Below are 18,422 nucleotides of genomic sequence, written 5' to 3' on the forward strand. Positions count from 1 at the left end.
TATTTATATTTGACATTCTTCAAAGTAGCCAGCCTTTGCCTTGATGACAGCTTTGTAAACTCTTGCCATTTTCTCAACCAGCTTCATGAGGTAGTCACATGGAATGCATGTGTGTGCCTTGTTAAAAGTTAATTTGGGGAATGTCTCTCCTTCTTAATGCGTTTCAGCCAATAAGTTGTGTTGTGACATGATATGGGTGGTATATTTGGTAATACACCATGTCCATATTATGGCAAGAACAGATCAAATCAGCAAAGAGAAACAGTCCACCATTACTTTAAGACATGAAGGTCAGTCAATACGGAAAATGTCAAGCACTTTGAATGTTTTTTCAAGTGCAAATACTATCATGCTATGATGAAACTAGTTCTCATGAGGACCGCCACAGGAAAGGAAGACCCAGAGTTACCCCCAAATAAATGCTTCAGAGTTCAAGTAACAGACACGTCTCAACATCAACTATTCAGAGGAGACTGTGTGAATCAGGCCTTCATGGTCAAATTGCTGCAAAGAAACCACTACTAAAGGACACCAATAAGAAGAAGAGACTTGCTTGGGCCAAGAAACATGAGCAATGGACATTAGACCGGTGGAAATCTGTCCTTTGGTCTGATGAGTCCAAATTTGAGATTTCTGGTTCCAACCGCCGTGTCTTTGTGAGGCAGAGTAGATAAACGAATGATCTCTGCATGTGTGGTTTCCACCGTGACTCATGGAGGTGAGGGTGCTTTGCCGGTGACACTGTCTGTGATTTATTTAGAATTCAAGGCGCACTTAATCAGCATGGCTACCACAGCATTCTACAGTGATACGCCTTCCCATCTGATTTGCGCTTAGTGGGACTATCATTTGTTTTTCAACAGAACAATGACCCAACACACCTCCAGGCTGTGTAAGGGCTATTTGATCAAGGAGAGTGATGGAGTGCTGCATCAGATGACCAAGCCTCCACAATCACCTGACCTCAACCCAATTGAGATGGTTTGGGATGAGTTAGACGGCAGAGTGAAGGGAAAGCAGCCAACAAGTGCTCAGCATGTGTGGGAACTCCTTCAAGACTGTTGGAAAAGTATTCCAGGTGAAGCTGGTTGAGAGAATGTCAAAAGTGTGCAAAGCTGTCATCAAGTCAAAGGGTGGCTACTTTGAAGAATCTCAAATATATTTGGATTTTTTTCAACTTTTTTGGTTACTGAATGATTCCAAATTTTATTTCATAGTTTTTATGTCTTCACTATTATTCTACGATGTAGAAAATAGTCTAAATAAAGAAAAAACAATGAGTAGGTGTGTCCAAACTTTTGACTGGTACTGTGTATACACACACACACACACACACACATACATCAACCCTCATAAAGACCCCGTGGGACAGGACACAGATGGTTATGTAACACTATGTGAAGCAGGGGGCTTGCCAAAACATGCCCATTGCAAGGGGGTAGGGGGTGTATGATGGAGGTTGGAGGTTTTCTTGCTGTCTCAAGCTTCAAGCTCTTATTCTGTGTGTTGGATAACAATGTTTCTTGTGGATCCATAAAGCAATCAAACGTGTGTGCAAGTACAGATCTATTTTTATCCCTCTAATGGGGGATAGGATTACTTGCAGTGTTCTCTGATTACATTTTAACTTCTACCTTTAGCGCACACCCCTTGCTACTCCTCTTTACAAAGTGTGATTTCTTACCCTTTGCTGCCACCTAGTGGCGACTGACCACCACTGCTGTTTCCCCTCAGGGCCGAGGCGGTAAGAAGTTCCACATTGAGCTGAAGGAGATCATGGAGAGGGACCCTCTGTCCCAGCTGTGTGAGAACGAAAAGGACCTCATCTGGACACTACGCTACGACTGCATGGAGAACTTCCCCCAGTCACTGCCCAAACTGCTGCTCTCCGTCAAGTGGAGCAAACATGAGGACATGGCCCAGGTACATACATTTACATGTTGTCATTTAGCAGAACTCTTATCCAGAGCAACTTACAGTAGTGAGTGCATACCTTTTCATACTGTGCCAGATGAACCTAGCCTGTGTATTGACAGTGTTTTTTAACACAATCAATTCCTTCTCAATTGCAATAACTATTCTATTCATTCCAGTCTGATGAAAATGTTGTCTGAGTGTGCCTCAATGGTCAGATCCTAAATGGACCCCTAGCGCATACCACTATTTCCCTCATCAGTCCCCTTCAAAGATCTGCTGTGCTCCTGTATTGGTTATAAAGCATAGTGAAGGATCTCTATATCTCGCTCTCTCAGCTCCAGGCCTTGCTGCAGATCTGGCCCAAGCTGAGTCCCAGGGACGCTCTGGAGCTGCTCGACTTTAACTATCCAGACCAGTACGTCAGAGAGTACGCTGTGGGCTGCCTGAGGGATATGAGGTACTCCACACACACTCGCACATACGTATTCCTAGTTCACTTACTGTTGTAATGACTTACTCACTACCTCTCTCCCTCCTCTCCCCCTCTTCCTACTTCATATTCCTCTCTCCACCCCCCCCCCCCCCCCCCCCAGTGATGAGGAGTTGTCTCAGTACCTGCTCCAGCTGGTCCAGGTGTTACGTTATGAACCCTACTATGACTGTGCGCTCACCCGATTCCTGTTGAACAGAGCTCAGTGCAACCGCAACATAGGACACTTCCTCTTCTGGCATCTCAGGTGAGCGAGAGAGACTTGAGTACATGAAAAAGCAAGAGAGAGCATGTGTGCAAAGAACAAAAATGCATTTTCAGAGATATAGGCTGTATTTCTTTCATGGTATAATTTCAGTGAGGTGAAGTATGTTGACCAACCCCAGGTATGAGTAACTAGGGTGACTGTGCTGCCCCCTGCAGGTCAGAGATGCACATGCCAGCCGTCTCTGTCCAGTTCTCTCTCATCCTCGAGGCCTACTGTCGCGGCAGCATCCCTCACATTGAGGTCCTGAAGAAACAGGTAGGACCCCAACACACACGTCCTGACTCCAACCTTAAGTCATGAGTTAATCACTACAGTACATCTATTTCTGTCACCACCTATAATTCTATAGTTTCCTCTGTCAGTTCAGAATGGGGTTATTTATAAAGAAGTCAGATGACAGCAGCCTGACCTCTAACCTCTGACCTCTACTGTATTAGCCCAGACATCCGCACTGTTGGCAGCTTCCTCCCACTTCCTGTCCATCCCCCTCTCCTTCCTGTTTTGGAGTTAGCTACCACACTGTGGGATGTTTCGGGAAGACCATGCTGTCATGCGTAGCGTCCTTGTCATATTTGGAAGGCAATTGCATTATAGTGCATAAATACCACATACATCCGTGGTATAATTTAATCATTATTTCATTATTACATCACGTTGTAACAACATTACACCCCCTCTCTCCATCTAGGTGGAGGCTCTCAGCAAGCTGAAGTCTGTGAACGAGCTGATCAAGCTGGGCACCATCAAGAACGCACGCAGTAAGACCAAGGAGGCCATGCTCACCAAAGAGGCCATGATGACTTGTCTGAGACAGAGTGGCTACACAGAGACCCTCTCTGACCTGCACTCCCCTCTCAACCCCAGTGTCCTGCTCTCTGGAATCAAGTAAGGGTCAGGGGGGAGAGGTTAGAGGGGAGTGGAGAGGGTGATCTGGGAGTGGATGTGGTTGGATGACTTTGATTTGACTCATTTTTTATTTTTCTTGTTCTTCTCTTTTCATTTGTCTCGCCCCTCCCTGCTCTTTCCCCTCCTCCCCCTTGCCAGTGTGGAGAAGTGTCGGTACATGGACTCGAAGATGAAGCCTCTGTGGATCGTCTACAACAACAAGCTTCTGGGGGGAGACACCCTGGGAATCATCTTCAAGAACGGAGATGGTACGAGGGCTGAGGGAGGGAGGTGGCTCTAACAGAGGAAAAGTAAGATCACTAAAGTTCAGGGGGAGAGAGGGAGTGGAGGAGAGTGAGAGGGAAGAATAGTGAGGTCAAGATGGAGGGATGTGTATTATGGAAGGTGAAAGAAGATGGAAGGATGAATGAAAGACTGTAATTGTGTTTCTCTCTACCTCGGTCCAGACCTGAGACAAGACATGTTGACACTGCAGATCTTGAGGTTGATGGACCTGCTATGGAAGGAGGCCAATCTGGACCTCAGGTGTGTATATTAATATGATAAGAGGTGTGTGTGTATGTGTGTGTGTGTGTGTGTGTGTGTGTGTGTGTGTGTTTCCTCAGGCGGACTCTGTCAGTCAGGCTTGTTTGTTCCTGCTCTCTGTGGGGAAGAGGAAGCTGTGTTGGGGGGTGGACCCTAAATCACCCCCTGCTAGCCTGACCTCTAACCCCCCACATCCATATCCCCAGCATCACACACACACTACCCTGCTTCTCATCCTAATCAAATCCACACACTAGCGCTCGCTCTCATACTCTAACACACACAGACACACACATCTGGAGCCGAGCAGTGTGTGGGATTGTTTTGACAGTTGAGCTTGGGGGCAGGCCTTTAGGTTACAGGGACAAGGGTTGAGAGAGGAGAGGAGAGGGAGGGAGCTCTGCAGAGAGGATGATAATGGTGAGGATAATGAAACCGCTGTGATGTGGTGTTTGGAGCGTAATCATGCGTACATTCTGGTCGTGTGTCGAGACAGAGCGGGGGGGAATTATAGGATGCATCTCAATGGTGTTTATGATGATTAATTGGATAGAAATGTTTCCTCGTGTCTGTGCAGAATTGTACCTTACGGTTGCCTAGCAACTGGGGACCGGTCAGGGCTGATCGAGGTGGTGTCGTCGGCGGATACCATCGCCAACATCCAGCTGACCAGCAGCAACGTGGCGGCCGCCGCAGCCTTCAACAAGGATGCGCTACTTAACTGGCTCAAAGAGAAGAACTCTGGGTAAGATGACACTTTTTTAATATAAAAATGTGTATTACTGACATACAGTGCCTTGCGAAAGTATTCAGCCCCCTTGAACTTTGCGACCTTTTGCCACATTTCAGGCTTCAAACATAAAGATATAAAACTGTATTTTTTTGTGAAGAATCAACAACAAGTGGGACACAATCATGAAGTGGAACGACATTTATTGGATATTTCAAACTTTTTTAACAAATCAAAAACTGAAAAATTGGGCGTGCAAAATTATTCAGCCCCTTTACTTTCAGTGTAGCAAACTCTCTCCAGAAGTTCAGTGAGGATCTCTGAATGATCCAATGTTGACCTAAATGACTAATGATGATAAATACAATCCACCTGTGTGTAATCAAGTCTCCGTATAAATGCACCTGCACTGTGATAGTCTCAGAGGTCCGTTAAAAGCGCAGAGAGCATCATGAAGAACAAGGAACACACCAGGCAGGTCCGAGATACTGTTGTGAAGAAGTTTAAAGCCGGATTTGGATACAAAAAGATTTCCCAAGCTTTAAACATCCCAAGGAGCACTGTGCAAGCGATAATATTGAAATGGAAGGAGTATCAGACCACTGCAAATCTACCAAGACCTGGCCGTCCCTCTAAACTTTCAGCTCATACAAGGAGAAGACTGATCAGAGATGCAGCCAAGAGGCCCATGATCACTCTGGATGAACTGCAGAGATCTACAGCTGAGGTGGGAGACTCTGTCCATAGGACAACAATCAGTCGTATATTGCACAAATCTGGCCTTTATGGAAGAGTGGCAAGAAGAAAGCCATATCTTAAAGATATCCATAAAAAGTGTTGTTTAAAGTTTGCCACAAGCCACCTGGGAGACACACCAAACATGTGGAAGAAGGTGCTCTGGTCAGATGAAACCAAAATTGAACTTTTTGGCAACAATGCAAAACGTTATGTTTGGCGTAAAAGCAACACAGCTGAACACACCATCCCCACTGTCAAACATGGTGGTGGCAGCATCATGGTTTGGGCCTGCTTTTCTTCAGCAGGGACAGGGAAGATGGTTAAAATTGATGGGAAGATGGATGGAGCCAAATACAGGACCATTCTGGAAGAAAACCTGATGGAGTCTGCAAAAGACCTGAGACTGGGACGGAGATTTGTCTTCCAACAAGACAATGATCCAAAACATAAAGCAAAATCTACAATGGAATGGTTCAAAAATAAACATATCCAGGTGTTAGAATGGCCAAGTCAAAGTCCAGACCCGAATCCAATCGAGAATCTGTGGAAAGAACTGAAAACTGCTGTTCACAAATGCTCTCCATCCAACCTCACTGAGTTCGAGCTGTTTTGCAAGGAGGAATGGGAAAAAATTTCAGTCTCTCGATGTGCAAAACTGATAGAGACATACCCCAAGCGACTTACAGCTGTAATCGCAGCAAAAGGTGGCGCTACAAAGTATTAACTTAAGGGGGCTGAATAATTTTGCACGCCCAATTTTTCAGTTTTTGATTTGTTAAAAAAGTTTGAAATATCCAATAAATGTCGTTCCACTTCATGATTGTGTCCCACTTGTTGTTGATTCTTCACAAAAAAATACAGTTTTATATCTTTATGTTTGAAGCCTGAAATGTAGCAAAAGGTCGCAAAGTTCAAGGGGGCCGAATACTTTTGCAAGAAACTGTATTTCATAGATACAGTGCCTTCGGAAAGTATTCAGACCCCTCAACTTTTTCCATGTTACGTCACAGCCTTATTCTAAAATTATTTTAAAATATATATATTCTCATCAATCTACACACAATACCCCATAATGATAAAGCAAAAACAGGTTTTTAGAAATTTTAGCAAATGTATTAAAAACAGAAATACCTTATTTACATAAGTATTCAGACCCTTTGCTATGAGACTTGAAATTGAGCTCACGTGCATCCTGTTTCCATTGATCATCCTTGAGATGTTTCTACAACTTGGAGTCCACCAGTGGTAAATTCAGTTGATTGGACATGATTTGGAAAGGCACACACCTGTCTATATAAGGTGCCACAGTTGTCAGAGTAAAAACCAAGTCATGAGGTCGAAGGAATTGTACGTAGCCCCCCGAGACAGGATTGTGTCGAGTCACAGATCTGGGGAAGGGTACCAAAAAATGTCTGCAGCATTGAAGGTCCCCAAGAACACAGTGGCCTCCATCATTCCTAAATGGAAGAAGTTTGGAACCATCAAGACTCTTCCTAGAGCTGGCCGCCCGGCCAAACTGAGCGATCGGGAGAAGGGTCTTGGTCAGGGAGGTGACCAAGAACCCGATGGTCACCCTGGTCAGAGCTCCAGAGTTTATCTGTGGAGATGGAAGAACCTTCTAGAAGGACAACCATCTCTGCAGCACTCGACAAATCAGGCCTTTATGGTAGAGTGGCCAGACGGAAGCCACTCCTCAGTAAAAGGCACATGACAGCCCGCTTGGAGTTTGCCAAAAGGCAACTAAAGGACTCTCCGACCATGAGAAATTAGGTTATCTGGTCTGATGAAACCAAGATTGAACTCTTTGGCCTTAATGCCAAGCGTCTTGTCTGGAGAAAAGATGGCACCATCCCTACGGTGAAGCATGGTGGTGGCAGCATCATGCTGTGGGGATGTTTTTCAGCAGCAGGGACTGGGAGACTAGTCAGGATTGAGGCTCCAGAGATCTCAGGACCTCAGACTGGGGGCGATGGTTCACCTTCCAACAGTACAACCCTAAGCACACAGCCAAGACAACACAAGAGTGGCTTCGGGACAAGTCTCTGAATGTCCTTGAGTGGCTCAGCCAAAGCCAGGACTTAAACCTGATCAAACATCTCTGGAGAGACCTGAAAATAGCTGTGCAGCGACGCTCCACATCCAACCTGAGGGCTTGAGAGGATCTGCAGAGAAGAATGGGAGAAACTCCACAAATACTGTACATGTGTGCCAAGATTGTAGCGTCATACCTTTCTAAAAACCTGTTTTTGCTTTGTCATTATGGGGTATTGTATGTAGATTGATGATGTAAAAAAAAAAAAAAGAATCTACATTTTAGAATAAAGCTGTAACCTAACAAAATGTTGAATAAGTCAAGGGGTCTGAATTCTTTCCGAAGGCACTGTATGTATAACCCAGGCAACATGTTAGTGAGCTGCTATGCTTTGGCAGTGCAAACCCAGTGAAGTCTCCCACTTGGCCAACACTTTGTTTTGTGTTTGTGTACTATGCAGAGATGCTCTGGAGAAGGCTATCGAGGAGTTCACCCTGTCATGTGCAGGCTACTGCGTGGCCACCTACGTCCTGGGGATAGGTGACCGCCACAGTGACAATATCATGGTTCGCAGCACTGGACAGGTGGGTAGAGGTGCTCCCCTCTACAACAGGCTAAATCACAGGTTCATTTATGGTCTTTTAATGGAGCTCAGAATCAAGTTCTTAAATCCTGTGTCTCTCAGCTCTTCCACATAGACTTTGGGCATATCCTGGGGAACTTCAAGTCCAAGTTTGGCATCAAGAGGGAACGCGTCCCCTTCATCCTGACCCATGACTTCATCCACGTCATCCAACAGGGAAAGACGGGCAACACTGAGAAGTTTGGCAGGTGAGCTTCTGTCCCCTTTCACTACTCAGGTGATCCAATAATCCAATAATGATCCAATAATTTATGTATGTGCTAGTTGAGTGAGTGTATAGTGAACAGAATGTGTGTGTTGTGCCTAGTTTCCGTAATTACTGTGAACAAGCCTACCTGATTCTGAGGCGGAATGGGAACCTCTTCATCACCCTGTTTGCCCTCATGCTGACTGCTGGACTGCCAGAGCTCACCTCCGTCAAGGATATACAGTACCTAAAGGTAAGACGTACGCACACACACACACACACACACACACACACACACACACACACACAGACACATGCAGTACATAGTTGGCAGCTTCACATGGGCTACAGTTTACATGTGCTACAGAAATGTAGTGTCCAAAATCATTTATGTTATGCTGCAATAAGAGTAGTTGTTAAGGCTGCCCCCCCCCCCCCTTCTCCACCTGTAGGACTCTCTGGCCCTGGGGAAGACCGACGACGAGGCACTGAAACAGTTCCGCCAAAAGTTTGACGAGGCGCTGAGAGAGAGCTGGACCACCAAAGTCAACTGGATGGCCCACAACGTGGTCAAAGACAACCGCTCCTAGAACAGACAGTCGCACATCCTGGAGCTGGAGGGTGAAATGTTAAAGGTCAGGAGGGTCTGAGGTCTATCCAGTGCTGGGACAACAGTGACAATGGGGGGATAGGTGTTGCTAAGGGGTGAAGACCAGACAGGACTGGGCTGCAAAGAAGGGAATCTAGAAGGCTATCTTAAACACACATGCTCTTACAGGCTTAAATCCCCCTCCCTTTGCCTTTCCTCTGGCTTTTGAAGCTGCTGTGTGCCTCCAGCCAGTCCAGCAGTCCCATTGCCTCTCCCTGATCATGTGACATATTTGTGGGTAATGTGGTTGCGAATATTGCACTGCTTGGTGAGAGTCAGAGCCTCCCGTCTGAGTTGTGAATGGACTGCCCCCTTGGAGACTGGACTAGACTGAACCAATGAGGAAGGAAGGGGACGGGGGTGGTTTCACCCACCTATTAGCAAGACTTCTGATCTTCCTTGTGTTGAACTAAAGGGAGAGGTCAGGGTTGACCACACCCACTCAAGGCCTCACATCGTGTCTTAAAAAGACACCAAAATGTGCACATAGCCAGAGGAAGTGCGTCTTATTGGACTTTTCCTCGCAAGGCCTCCAGTTCATCTCGAAAGTGTGCCTAAAAACTGCGAGAAGATTGTATTTGTTTAGTTTTTTAAACGTTTTTTTTATTTCCATTTTAAGATGTTATTAAGATGCTATAGGACATGTATATGTGCCAGACTACTTTTTATTTATAAGTGTGTGTGTGTGTGTGTGTGTGTGTGTGTGTGTGTGTGTGTGTGTGTGTGTGTGTGTGTGTGTGTGTGTGTGTGTGTGTGTGTACACAGACAGAGACACGCTGCATGGCCAAATTTTTATGGATGTCTCTTGCCGATAGCTAAACAACAACTTTCCACACTCCGCTTATGCTGTCCCCTCCTAGTAGCTAGCTATTTCCCTCACTAACGTTAGCACAACTTATGCTGTCCCCTCCTAGTAGCTAGATATTTCCCTCACTAACGTTAGCACAACTTATGCTGTCCCCTCCTAGTAGCTAGCTATTTCCCTCACTAACGTTAGCACAACTTATGCTGTCCCCTCCTAGTAGCTAGCTATTTCCCTCACTAACGTTAGCACAACTTATGCTGTCCCCTCCTAGTAGCTAGCTATTTCCCTCACTAACGTTAGCACAACTTATGCTGTCCCCTCCTATTAGCTAGCTATTTCCCTCACTAACGTTAGCACAACTTATGCTGTCCCCTCCTAGTAGCTAGCTATTTCCCTCATTAACGTTAGCACAACTTATGCTGTCCCCTCCTAGTAGCTAGCTATTTCCCTCACTAACGTTAGCACAACTTATGCTGTCCCCTCCTAGTAGCTAGCTATTTCCCTCACTAACGTTAGCACAACTTTGGAAAAGCAGTGCTCAGCAAGCTGGGGCAAAGGACACTGTGTCCCGGTGTTGGGAAACACAGATTTGCCGTGCATGCTCTCCACACTGAATAGACTATCCCAGTGATATCCAGATGGTTACCAATATTCTAGTATTTCTCATGAAGGCTGTTATCCTACTTGGAGTAAAAAAAACTGTAGCAAAACATTTGAGTTAATTAACATTGGAGTTAACATTGATTTGGTGGTTTAGCTCTAGAGGACAGGTGTCCAGTGGGGGCAGTTCAATTCGGTCACGCAACTTCAGCCATTGAGAAATGGGGTGAATTAGACCATCAAATACTGGAACCATTTGAAATACAAGGAAGAGAGAGCTTAAAATGTTTCTACAACTTAATTTTTTGTTCCTGCTTTGGAATGTGGATGTAGCATTCCTGTGTTCCATTTAATCAAGTTATGGTTGTTGTTGGACAAACAGAACAGGCACAATGGGTGAGTCAACACCACACTACCCCATGGAGGTATTATCACGACCCCGTGGAGGCATTATCACGGCCGCGTGGAGGCATTATCACGGCCCCATGGAGGTATTATCACGGCCCCGCGGAGGCATTATCACGGCCCCGCGGAGGCATTATCACGGCCCCGCGGAGGCATTATCACGGCCCCGCGGAGGCATTATCACGGCCCCGTGGAGGCATTATCACGGCCCCATGGAGGCATTATCACGGCCCCATGGAGATTCGGTCTTAGACATCGACTTGCCTACGGATGTCAGATCTAGTCTTTCAAAGCACCAAACTGCTCACATGACAACAACCACAATGAATAAACAAAGCATGTTACTAAAATGCCTTTTAGGACCAAAACAAAGAAAACCTTCAGTTGATTTAGGTTTGTTTTTACTGTGTTTTAAAGAATCTGTTCAGAAATGGAATGTTTGTGTGCAAAATGTGTCGCTTTCTTTTTCAGTGTATTTGTTTTTTAGATCAGCCAAATTGGGCGGAGTTTTAGACCTATGGAAGGGGTTTGCCAGCAGAGGGCGTAACACTGCGATTCAAAGCTACTTCCTGGTTTTGTCATGAGGTGCTCTCTGTTTTGATTTTGTGCAATATCCGTATAGGAGTCTACATGTATATTATGTAAATGAACCCTTGGGCCCTAATGCCTGAGGCTATAATGGTTGTCACTGTGGGTTCATGTGTATTGCTGCTGTATTTCTCACCGCTGGCCTTAAGTCTCTCAGACACTGAATATTGTTAAATGTACAGGCTTTTATGGTTTTGCTGTTTTTTGTTTTCATAAGAGTTTTATTAAAGTTATTTTCCATCTAACTGGATTTTCCTTTTGTAATACATTTTTGTGTGTGTGCTTGTTCAATCACTGCAATGCCAGTGTGTCTGTGAATAAGATGTAGTATATTTCCTGAACAACTTTGCAGGGCACAATGATGAGCACAGATTTGGTCCCTGTGCCTGGGATACTGTGATGAATGCAGATTGATTCCAGGCCAAGATATCCTCCATTCTTTCCACTATGGTTGTGTGAGGGAGGGAGGGAGGGAGGCCCACTGCAGGGCCCATCTCTGCTCTGCTGGAGGGGACCAACATGCCTCTTTGCTGATGTCATGTGGTGGTGGTGATGCCGTACATGGTGGAGTAGCCAATGACCCTTATTGCCAGAATATGAATCCTGAATAGAACTTGGTTGTGGGTAAACGGCTAACAGGATTAAATTTGGAGATGGCAGGTAGGTCACGGTGCTATGTAGCTGTTAATACCTGCAAATATCATGATTGATAGGTTGTTGTTTGTCTGCGAGCATTTATGCAATGATTACCATTTTATAATTTCCCCAGCAATCTAGCTTGGGTAATAGTTGTTTACTTCAAGAAGTCTGAATTTAAACGGGGAATTGACCCTTCCTCCCCTATTCAATTTACATCCCACAAGAAGTCTGAATTTAAACGGGGAATTGACCCTTCCTCCCCTATTCAATTTACATCCCACAAGAAGTCTGAATTTAAACGGGGAATTGACCCTTCCTCCCCTATTCAATTTACATCCCACAAGAAGTCTGAATTTAAACGGGGAATTGACCCTTCCTCCCCTATTCAATTTACATCCCACAAGAAGTCTGAATTTAAACGGGGAATTGACCCTTCCTCCCCTATTCAATTTACATCCCACAAGAAGTCTGAATTTAAACGGGGAATTGACCCTTCCTCCCCTATTCAATTTACATCCCACAAGAAGTCTGAATTTAAATCCGGAATTGACCCTTCCTCCCCTATTCAATTTACATCCCACAAGAAGTCTGAATTTAAACAGGGAATTGACCCTTCCTCCCCTATTCAATTTACATCCCACACAACCAGTATTTAGATTGTCCCCTATTCTCTGTCTGCAGTTGAAATAACGTGTCTCTTCTCTTGCTCTTTGTGTTTCCAGTGGCAATGATGACGAAGACCCCAGTTGAACCCATTCGCTCTGTTTGAATCTTCCTCAGTACTGTATTCACCGTCAAAGCACAGCTGTAGGTCACTCTTGACATCAGTGAAGGCCAAACAAGTTGTTGACGGCCCCAAGTCCTGTATAAGACCATTTTCCACATCACACAGATGTCTTCAGAGGGCCTGTCTACCTTTCTCATATGTATCCTTCCCTTGTTCAAAGTTGACAATCAGGTGAATGAATTCATTAGTCCGAGCAGACCGTGTTGATGTCTGGGAATACCAAACCAGGTCAATGACAGCCTTAAACCCTAACATTAGTGACAAGCCAGAGTAGCAGATCCTGGGTGTCTAATAATCACAAGCCATGAGAGGTGTATTTGTGGTGTTTGGCCAGTGACTCCCGCTTGACACCAATTTCCTTTTCAATGTTCACCACCATTGAATGGTAATGTGGTTAGAGCCCTCAATCTTGGTCTCCTGGGTACGTAGGAGGCCTGTGTGATATTGAGGGGTTTCCTGCCTTCTGTAAATCTGTGTGCAATGTGTCTGTTATGGTCTATGATAACCTATAGGGAGGAGGTCAGAGACCTGGCAGTGTGGTGCCTGGACAACAACCTCTTCGCTATTTGTCATCAAGACGAAGGAGCTGATCGTGGACTATAGGAAACCAAGGGGTGAGCACGCCCCCATCCACATGGGGCTCTAGTGGAGCGGTTTGAGAGCTTAAAGTTCCTTGGTGTCCACATCACTGAGGAACTAACATGGTCCATACACACCCACACAGTTGTGAAGAGGACACAACAGCGCCTCTTCCCCCTCAGGCAGCTGCAAAGAATTGCCATGGGCTCTCAGATCCTCAAAAGGTTCTACAGCTGCACCATTTAAAGCATCTTCACAGGCTGCATCACCGCTTGGTACTGCAAGGCATCCGACCGCCAGACACTACAGAGGGTGGTGAGTATGGCCCAGTATGTCACTGGGGCCGAGCTCCCTGCCATCCAAGACCTCAATACCAGGCAGTCAGAGGAAGGTCCAAACAATTGTCGAAGACTCCAGCCGCCCAAGCAATAGACTGTTCTCTCTGCTACCGCACGGCATGCGGTGCCAGTGCACCAAGTCTAGAACCAACAGGACCCTGAACATCAAAAAGAAAGGAGGACCAAGGCCCTGAACAGCTTCAAACCCCAAGCTAAATGGCTACCCGGACTACCTGCATGGAGCGTTGCCCGCGTTGCAGGCAAGAATTGTACCACTGAACCACAAATGCAGTTTGGATACCCAAGACTCTCCGCAAAATAAACCCACTTTACATTTGTCTGTATTCGTAACTCCAACATCGAGACTACAAAAATAGCCCTAACTTAAAAGGTACAAGCCTTATTCCAGCTATTATTCTCCCATTCCAAATTAATTAGATTAGCAGTCAAACAATAAAATCAACATTTATAGACTAGGAAACAGATCTTGTGCCTTTTAATAAAAGTAGATTATGTAACGTATTTCTAAAACTTTACTACATCACATTAATCACGCACTGATAATTAGTTTGATGGAAAACCTTAGTCTTTGTACAGAATGATACATTACGTCTAGATTTCCTCTTACTTTTACAGCCGCTCAACCCTTTTTTCTGTCCCAGTCCCGTTCTCTCTGTTTCCTCTTCCTGCTGCTCTGTCCTCCAGCACCGCCATCAAGAACTCATCTCTTATACAGATCTTCTCTTTCTACACTGTCATTTTCCCCTTTATAATACTGGAAATCTCTCCTAGGCCTCGGTCTATTTTTCTCCTTCCATGTGTGTGTTCTCACTTTCTACCACTCTCACAATCTAGGTGTATATATTTCTATGATCTATGTATGTGGTGTTTACCGTTACCTAGTTACAATCTATGTGTATGTATTTCTATGATATATGTATGTGGTGTTTACCGTTACCTAGTTACAATCTATGTGTATGTATTTCTATGATCTATGTATGTGGTGTTTACCGTTACCTAGTTACAATCTATGTGTATGTATTTCTATGATCTATGTATGTGGTGTTTACCGTTACCTAGTTACAATCTATGTGTATGGATTTATATGATTTATCTTCCCTGGAAACGTCATCAAAAGCGTTGCCTATCGATCGGACATTAGATCTCACTTCCACATCTATCAGTTATTACCCAGGGGACATACCACCTGAGTTTAACCAGGGATGTATTTATCCAATCTCACTCCGCTATTTTAAGTTTCCCTCCCACTTTTTTGGATATTATTTATTTCAGTATTGAATAGGTTCAGTTATTCCGTTCGCCTAGGATTACCTTGCCTTCTCACCAAGCCTAATTTATCCTCACCTGTTTTAATATATCTACCGCTACTTTTTATAGTCAGACTACTTCCTATATACAGATAGACTACTTAGGTTCAAACTTTATTTAGGTATGTCTTTTGAATTAATGGCTATCCTATTTGTACAAAACGACAGTCCTATCTAACAAAAGCAAAGCCAGGATCTATTAAGTTTTTTATGGTGCACCTACCACAGGTCATTTCAGACCTGTCACACACAATCCTTGTATATTGGTCATACAGGTAACCCACCACATCTGTTTGGAATAGCGAAGCTACTATTATTGATCAATTCTAAACATTTTTAGAACATCAAATCAAAGATAACTTACACCATTCCTCCCAAATTCCAGAATAAAGACTATTTACCGTCGTCTTGTAGACTGGGAAAAGCAATGCCGGTTCGATTCCGTCACCGTCTATGTTGACCTTAGATAACATATGCCTGATCGTTAAACTCAATTCAGAGGCCAGGTCTTTAAATAACGGGACTAGACCCGCCCGTGCACGGTTTTAGGCGTAACCTTCTGACGACAGAGGCAGGTCTTGGATATCGGCTCAAAGGACCAATTGTTAATGTAATTTCATAATTCCGATACGTTTTCATGAATTGAATTCACTCAGTCTATATTATGAGAATTTGTAAGATTCTTATTTGCATAAAATAGACAGAGACCAGTCTAATCAAAATTAGATAATAGTATTTATTCTCGGAGCGCGCTGCCATGTAACCGCGAACAACAGTTTATATACAAAATATGACGTCATAGGTTATAAAACGTCCTTCCTCCTATCGACCAGGACCAGAACGGGTTCAATAGTTTATTCCAACCCACTAGCTCGCTCACTGCAGACACACACTTATCTAGATTAACTTCTGGAATCTTCACCTTCATCCATCACTATTTAGAAGACAGTTCCAGATAATGGAAAACCCAGAAAAGCACTCTCTGCCTTATCTAAACATCCCAGAGCTAAGTTGAGTCGCTTCAACCATAGGTTAACAACCCTTTTTTCTTATTTAAAAACCAGTCTTCTCCAACCTGGCTGGAATGGTATTTATTTTATTTAATTACCCCCTGTTTCATGCTCTACAATCCCTTCCTTATGAATTCATATTATTAATCAGATATAATAAAACAGAGTATAAGTTTCATTAGTTATAGTTCTATTTAAAATGTAGATATTGTTTAGTCATTATTCATAAAATTCCTAACAGCTGCACATTGACTGGTTATTTTTTTAGACTTTGTTATTCGCGTCACTACTTACATTTAATACATATTTTGTCTTTAACTCTGCATTGTTGGAAAATGACACGCAAGTAAGCATTTCACTGTTAATGGGGAAGCAGGTAGCCTAGTGGTTAGAGCAGGTAGCCTAGTGGTTAGAGCAGGTAGCCTAGTGGTTAGAGCAGGTAGCCTAGTGGTTAGAGCTCTGGGCCAGTAACCGAATGGTTGCTAGATCGAATCCCAGAGCTGATGAGGTAAAATCCTGTCATTCTAACCACTAGGCTACCTGCTCTAACCACTAGGCTACCTGCCATGAACAAGGCAGATAAGCCAATGTAGCCGTCATTGTAAATACAAATTTGTTCTTAACTAACTGACTTGTCTAGTTAAATAAATAACTGTTGTTTATAAAGCATGTGACAAATAGGATTTGACCTGTTACTTGCTTTCATTTGGAATATCTGTCAGAGCTTTGATCTAGTGTTCAAAAATAGCCCTACATTCAATTTGTTGTTGATACATGTGCAAGTTGAGGTATTATAAAATGAAGGGTACAGGAATAGAAGTGCATCCCCCGACCCACCCCTGTCTGTCTCTATGCTGCCGGGGGGCTAGGGTCAGTCTGTTATATCTGGTGTCCTGTGTGAATGCAAGTCTGCTCCCTCTAATTTATTGGGCGGCAGGTAGCCTGGCGGGTAGGAGCTTTGGGCCAGTAACCGGAAGGTTGCTGAAATGAGTCCCTGAGCCGCCAAGGTCAAAATCTGTCGTTCTGACCTTGAGCAAGGCAGTTAACCCCTAACAACAATTGCTCCCCAGGCACGGATGACGTGGATGTCAATTAAGGTAGCTCCCTCACCTTCTTGATTCATAGGAGGTTTGCTAAATGCAGTAGACGCATTTCGGTTGAAAGTAGTCAGTTGTGATTGGGAGTCCCATAGGGCGGCGCACAATTGGTTCGGCTGGGGTATGCCGTCAATGTAAATAATTGACTTGCCTAGTTAAATAAAGGTTCAATAAAATGTATTACAAAATATTGTTATGACTTCCAGGAATGACCAGCAGAGGGAGCCATGGTACTTATTTAGGCCTCTCCCAGTAACGGAATAGACAAGACTAGCTCATTTTTCAGACAGCAATTCACATCATGGCAAATCCAAAATAAATCATACATTGCACATCCATACGCATGTTAAAAACATGCCAACATGTTCACCTGATTAATGCTCTCTTCACTGTGACCTTTTATACCTGGGCATGGCTGACACCTGCGGCTCCAGTCATGGACTAATCAATCAGAAGTCCATTAATCAATGATACCTCGGAAGCCTGCAGTTATGCAGAATAGGAGCTATTGTGCAACCACACTGAACAAAATATAAACGCAAAATGTAATGGGATGGTTTCATGAGCTGAAATAAAAGTTACCAGAAATGTTACATACATACATTTGTTTACGTCCCTGTTAATGAGCATTTCTCCTTTGCCAAGGTAATCCATCCACCTGACAGGTGTGGTATATCAAGAAGCTGATTAAAAAGCACAATCATTACACAGGTGCAACTTGTGCTGGGGGCAATAAAAGGCCACTATGTGCCTTTTTTTTGTCACATAACACAATGCCACAGATGTTTCAAGTTTTCAGGGAGCGTGCCATGGGACCACGCAGCCGTCATACCACTCAGGAAGGAGACGCGTTCTGTCTCCTAGAGATGAACATACTTTGGTGCAAAAAGTGCAAATCAATCCCAGAACAACAGCAAAGGACCTTGTGAACATGAAACAGGTACAAAGTATCTATATCCACAGTAAAACAAATCCTATATCGACAACCTGAAAGGCCGCTCAGCAAGGAAGAAGCCACTGCTCCAAAACCGCCAAAAAAAAGCCAGACTACGGTTTGCAACTTCACACGTTGACAAAGATCATACTTTTTGGAGAAATGTCTTCTGGTCTCATGAAACAAAATAGGACTGTTTGGCCATAATGACCATTGTTATGTTTGGA

General features: G+C 44.2%; 1 protein-coding gene across 4 annotated transcripts in view; it reads left to right on the forward strand.

Moving 5' to 3' along the window:
• The window catches only part of LOC110507192 (phosphatidylinositol 4,5-bisphosphate 3-kinase catalytic subunit beta isoform), an 87,819-nt gene extending 76,091 nt beyond the window's left edge, over window positions 1-11,728 (forward strand). For 2 of the 4 annotated variants that reach the window (XM_036964685.2, XM_036964688.2), the window contains exons 13-24: window positions 1,735-1,923; window positions 2,253-2,374; window positions 2,511-2,654; window positions 2,831-2,930; window positions 3,364-3,560; window positions 3,720-3,829; window positions 4,028-4,106; window positions 4,684-4,851; window positions 8,067-8,190; window positions 8,292-8,437; window positions 8,557-8,689; window positions 8,889-11,728. In XM_036964685.2, the coding sequence (XP_036820580.2) occupies window positions 1,735-1,923; window positions 2,253-2,374; window positions 2,511-2,654; window positions 2,831-2,930; window positions 3,364-3,560; window positions 3,720-3,829; window positions 4,028-4,106; window positions 4,684-4,851; window positions 8,067-8,190; window positions 8,292-8,437; window positions 8,557-8,689; window positions 8,889-9,026 (1,650 nt within the window). In that variant the 3' untranslated portion in view covers window positions 9,027-11,728. Of the gene's footprint in view, window positions 1-1,734; window positions 1,924-2,252; window positions 2,375-2,510; window positions 2,655-2,830; window positions 2,931-3,363; window positions 3,561-3,719; window positions 3,830-4,027; window positions 4,107-4,683; window positions 4,852-8,066; window positions 8,191-8,291; window positions 8,438-8,556; window positions 8,690-8,888 lie in introns of those variants that run through there. The other 2 variants (XR_016492489.1, XR_016492490.1) reach the window with 1 other exon arrangement.
• Window positions 11,729-18,422: the final 6,694 nt, after the last annotated feature.

Source organism: Oncorhynchus mykiss, chromosome 27 (assembly GCF_057628025.1).
Source record: "Oncorhynchus mykiss isolate SJ-2025 chromosome 27, ASM5762802v1, whole genome shotgun sequence".
Lineage (NCBI taxonomy): Eukaryota > Metazoa > Chordata > Actinopteri > Salmoniformes > Salmonidae > Oncorhynchus > Oncorhynchus mykiss.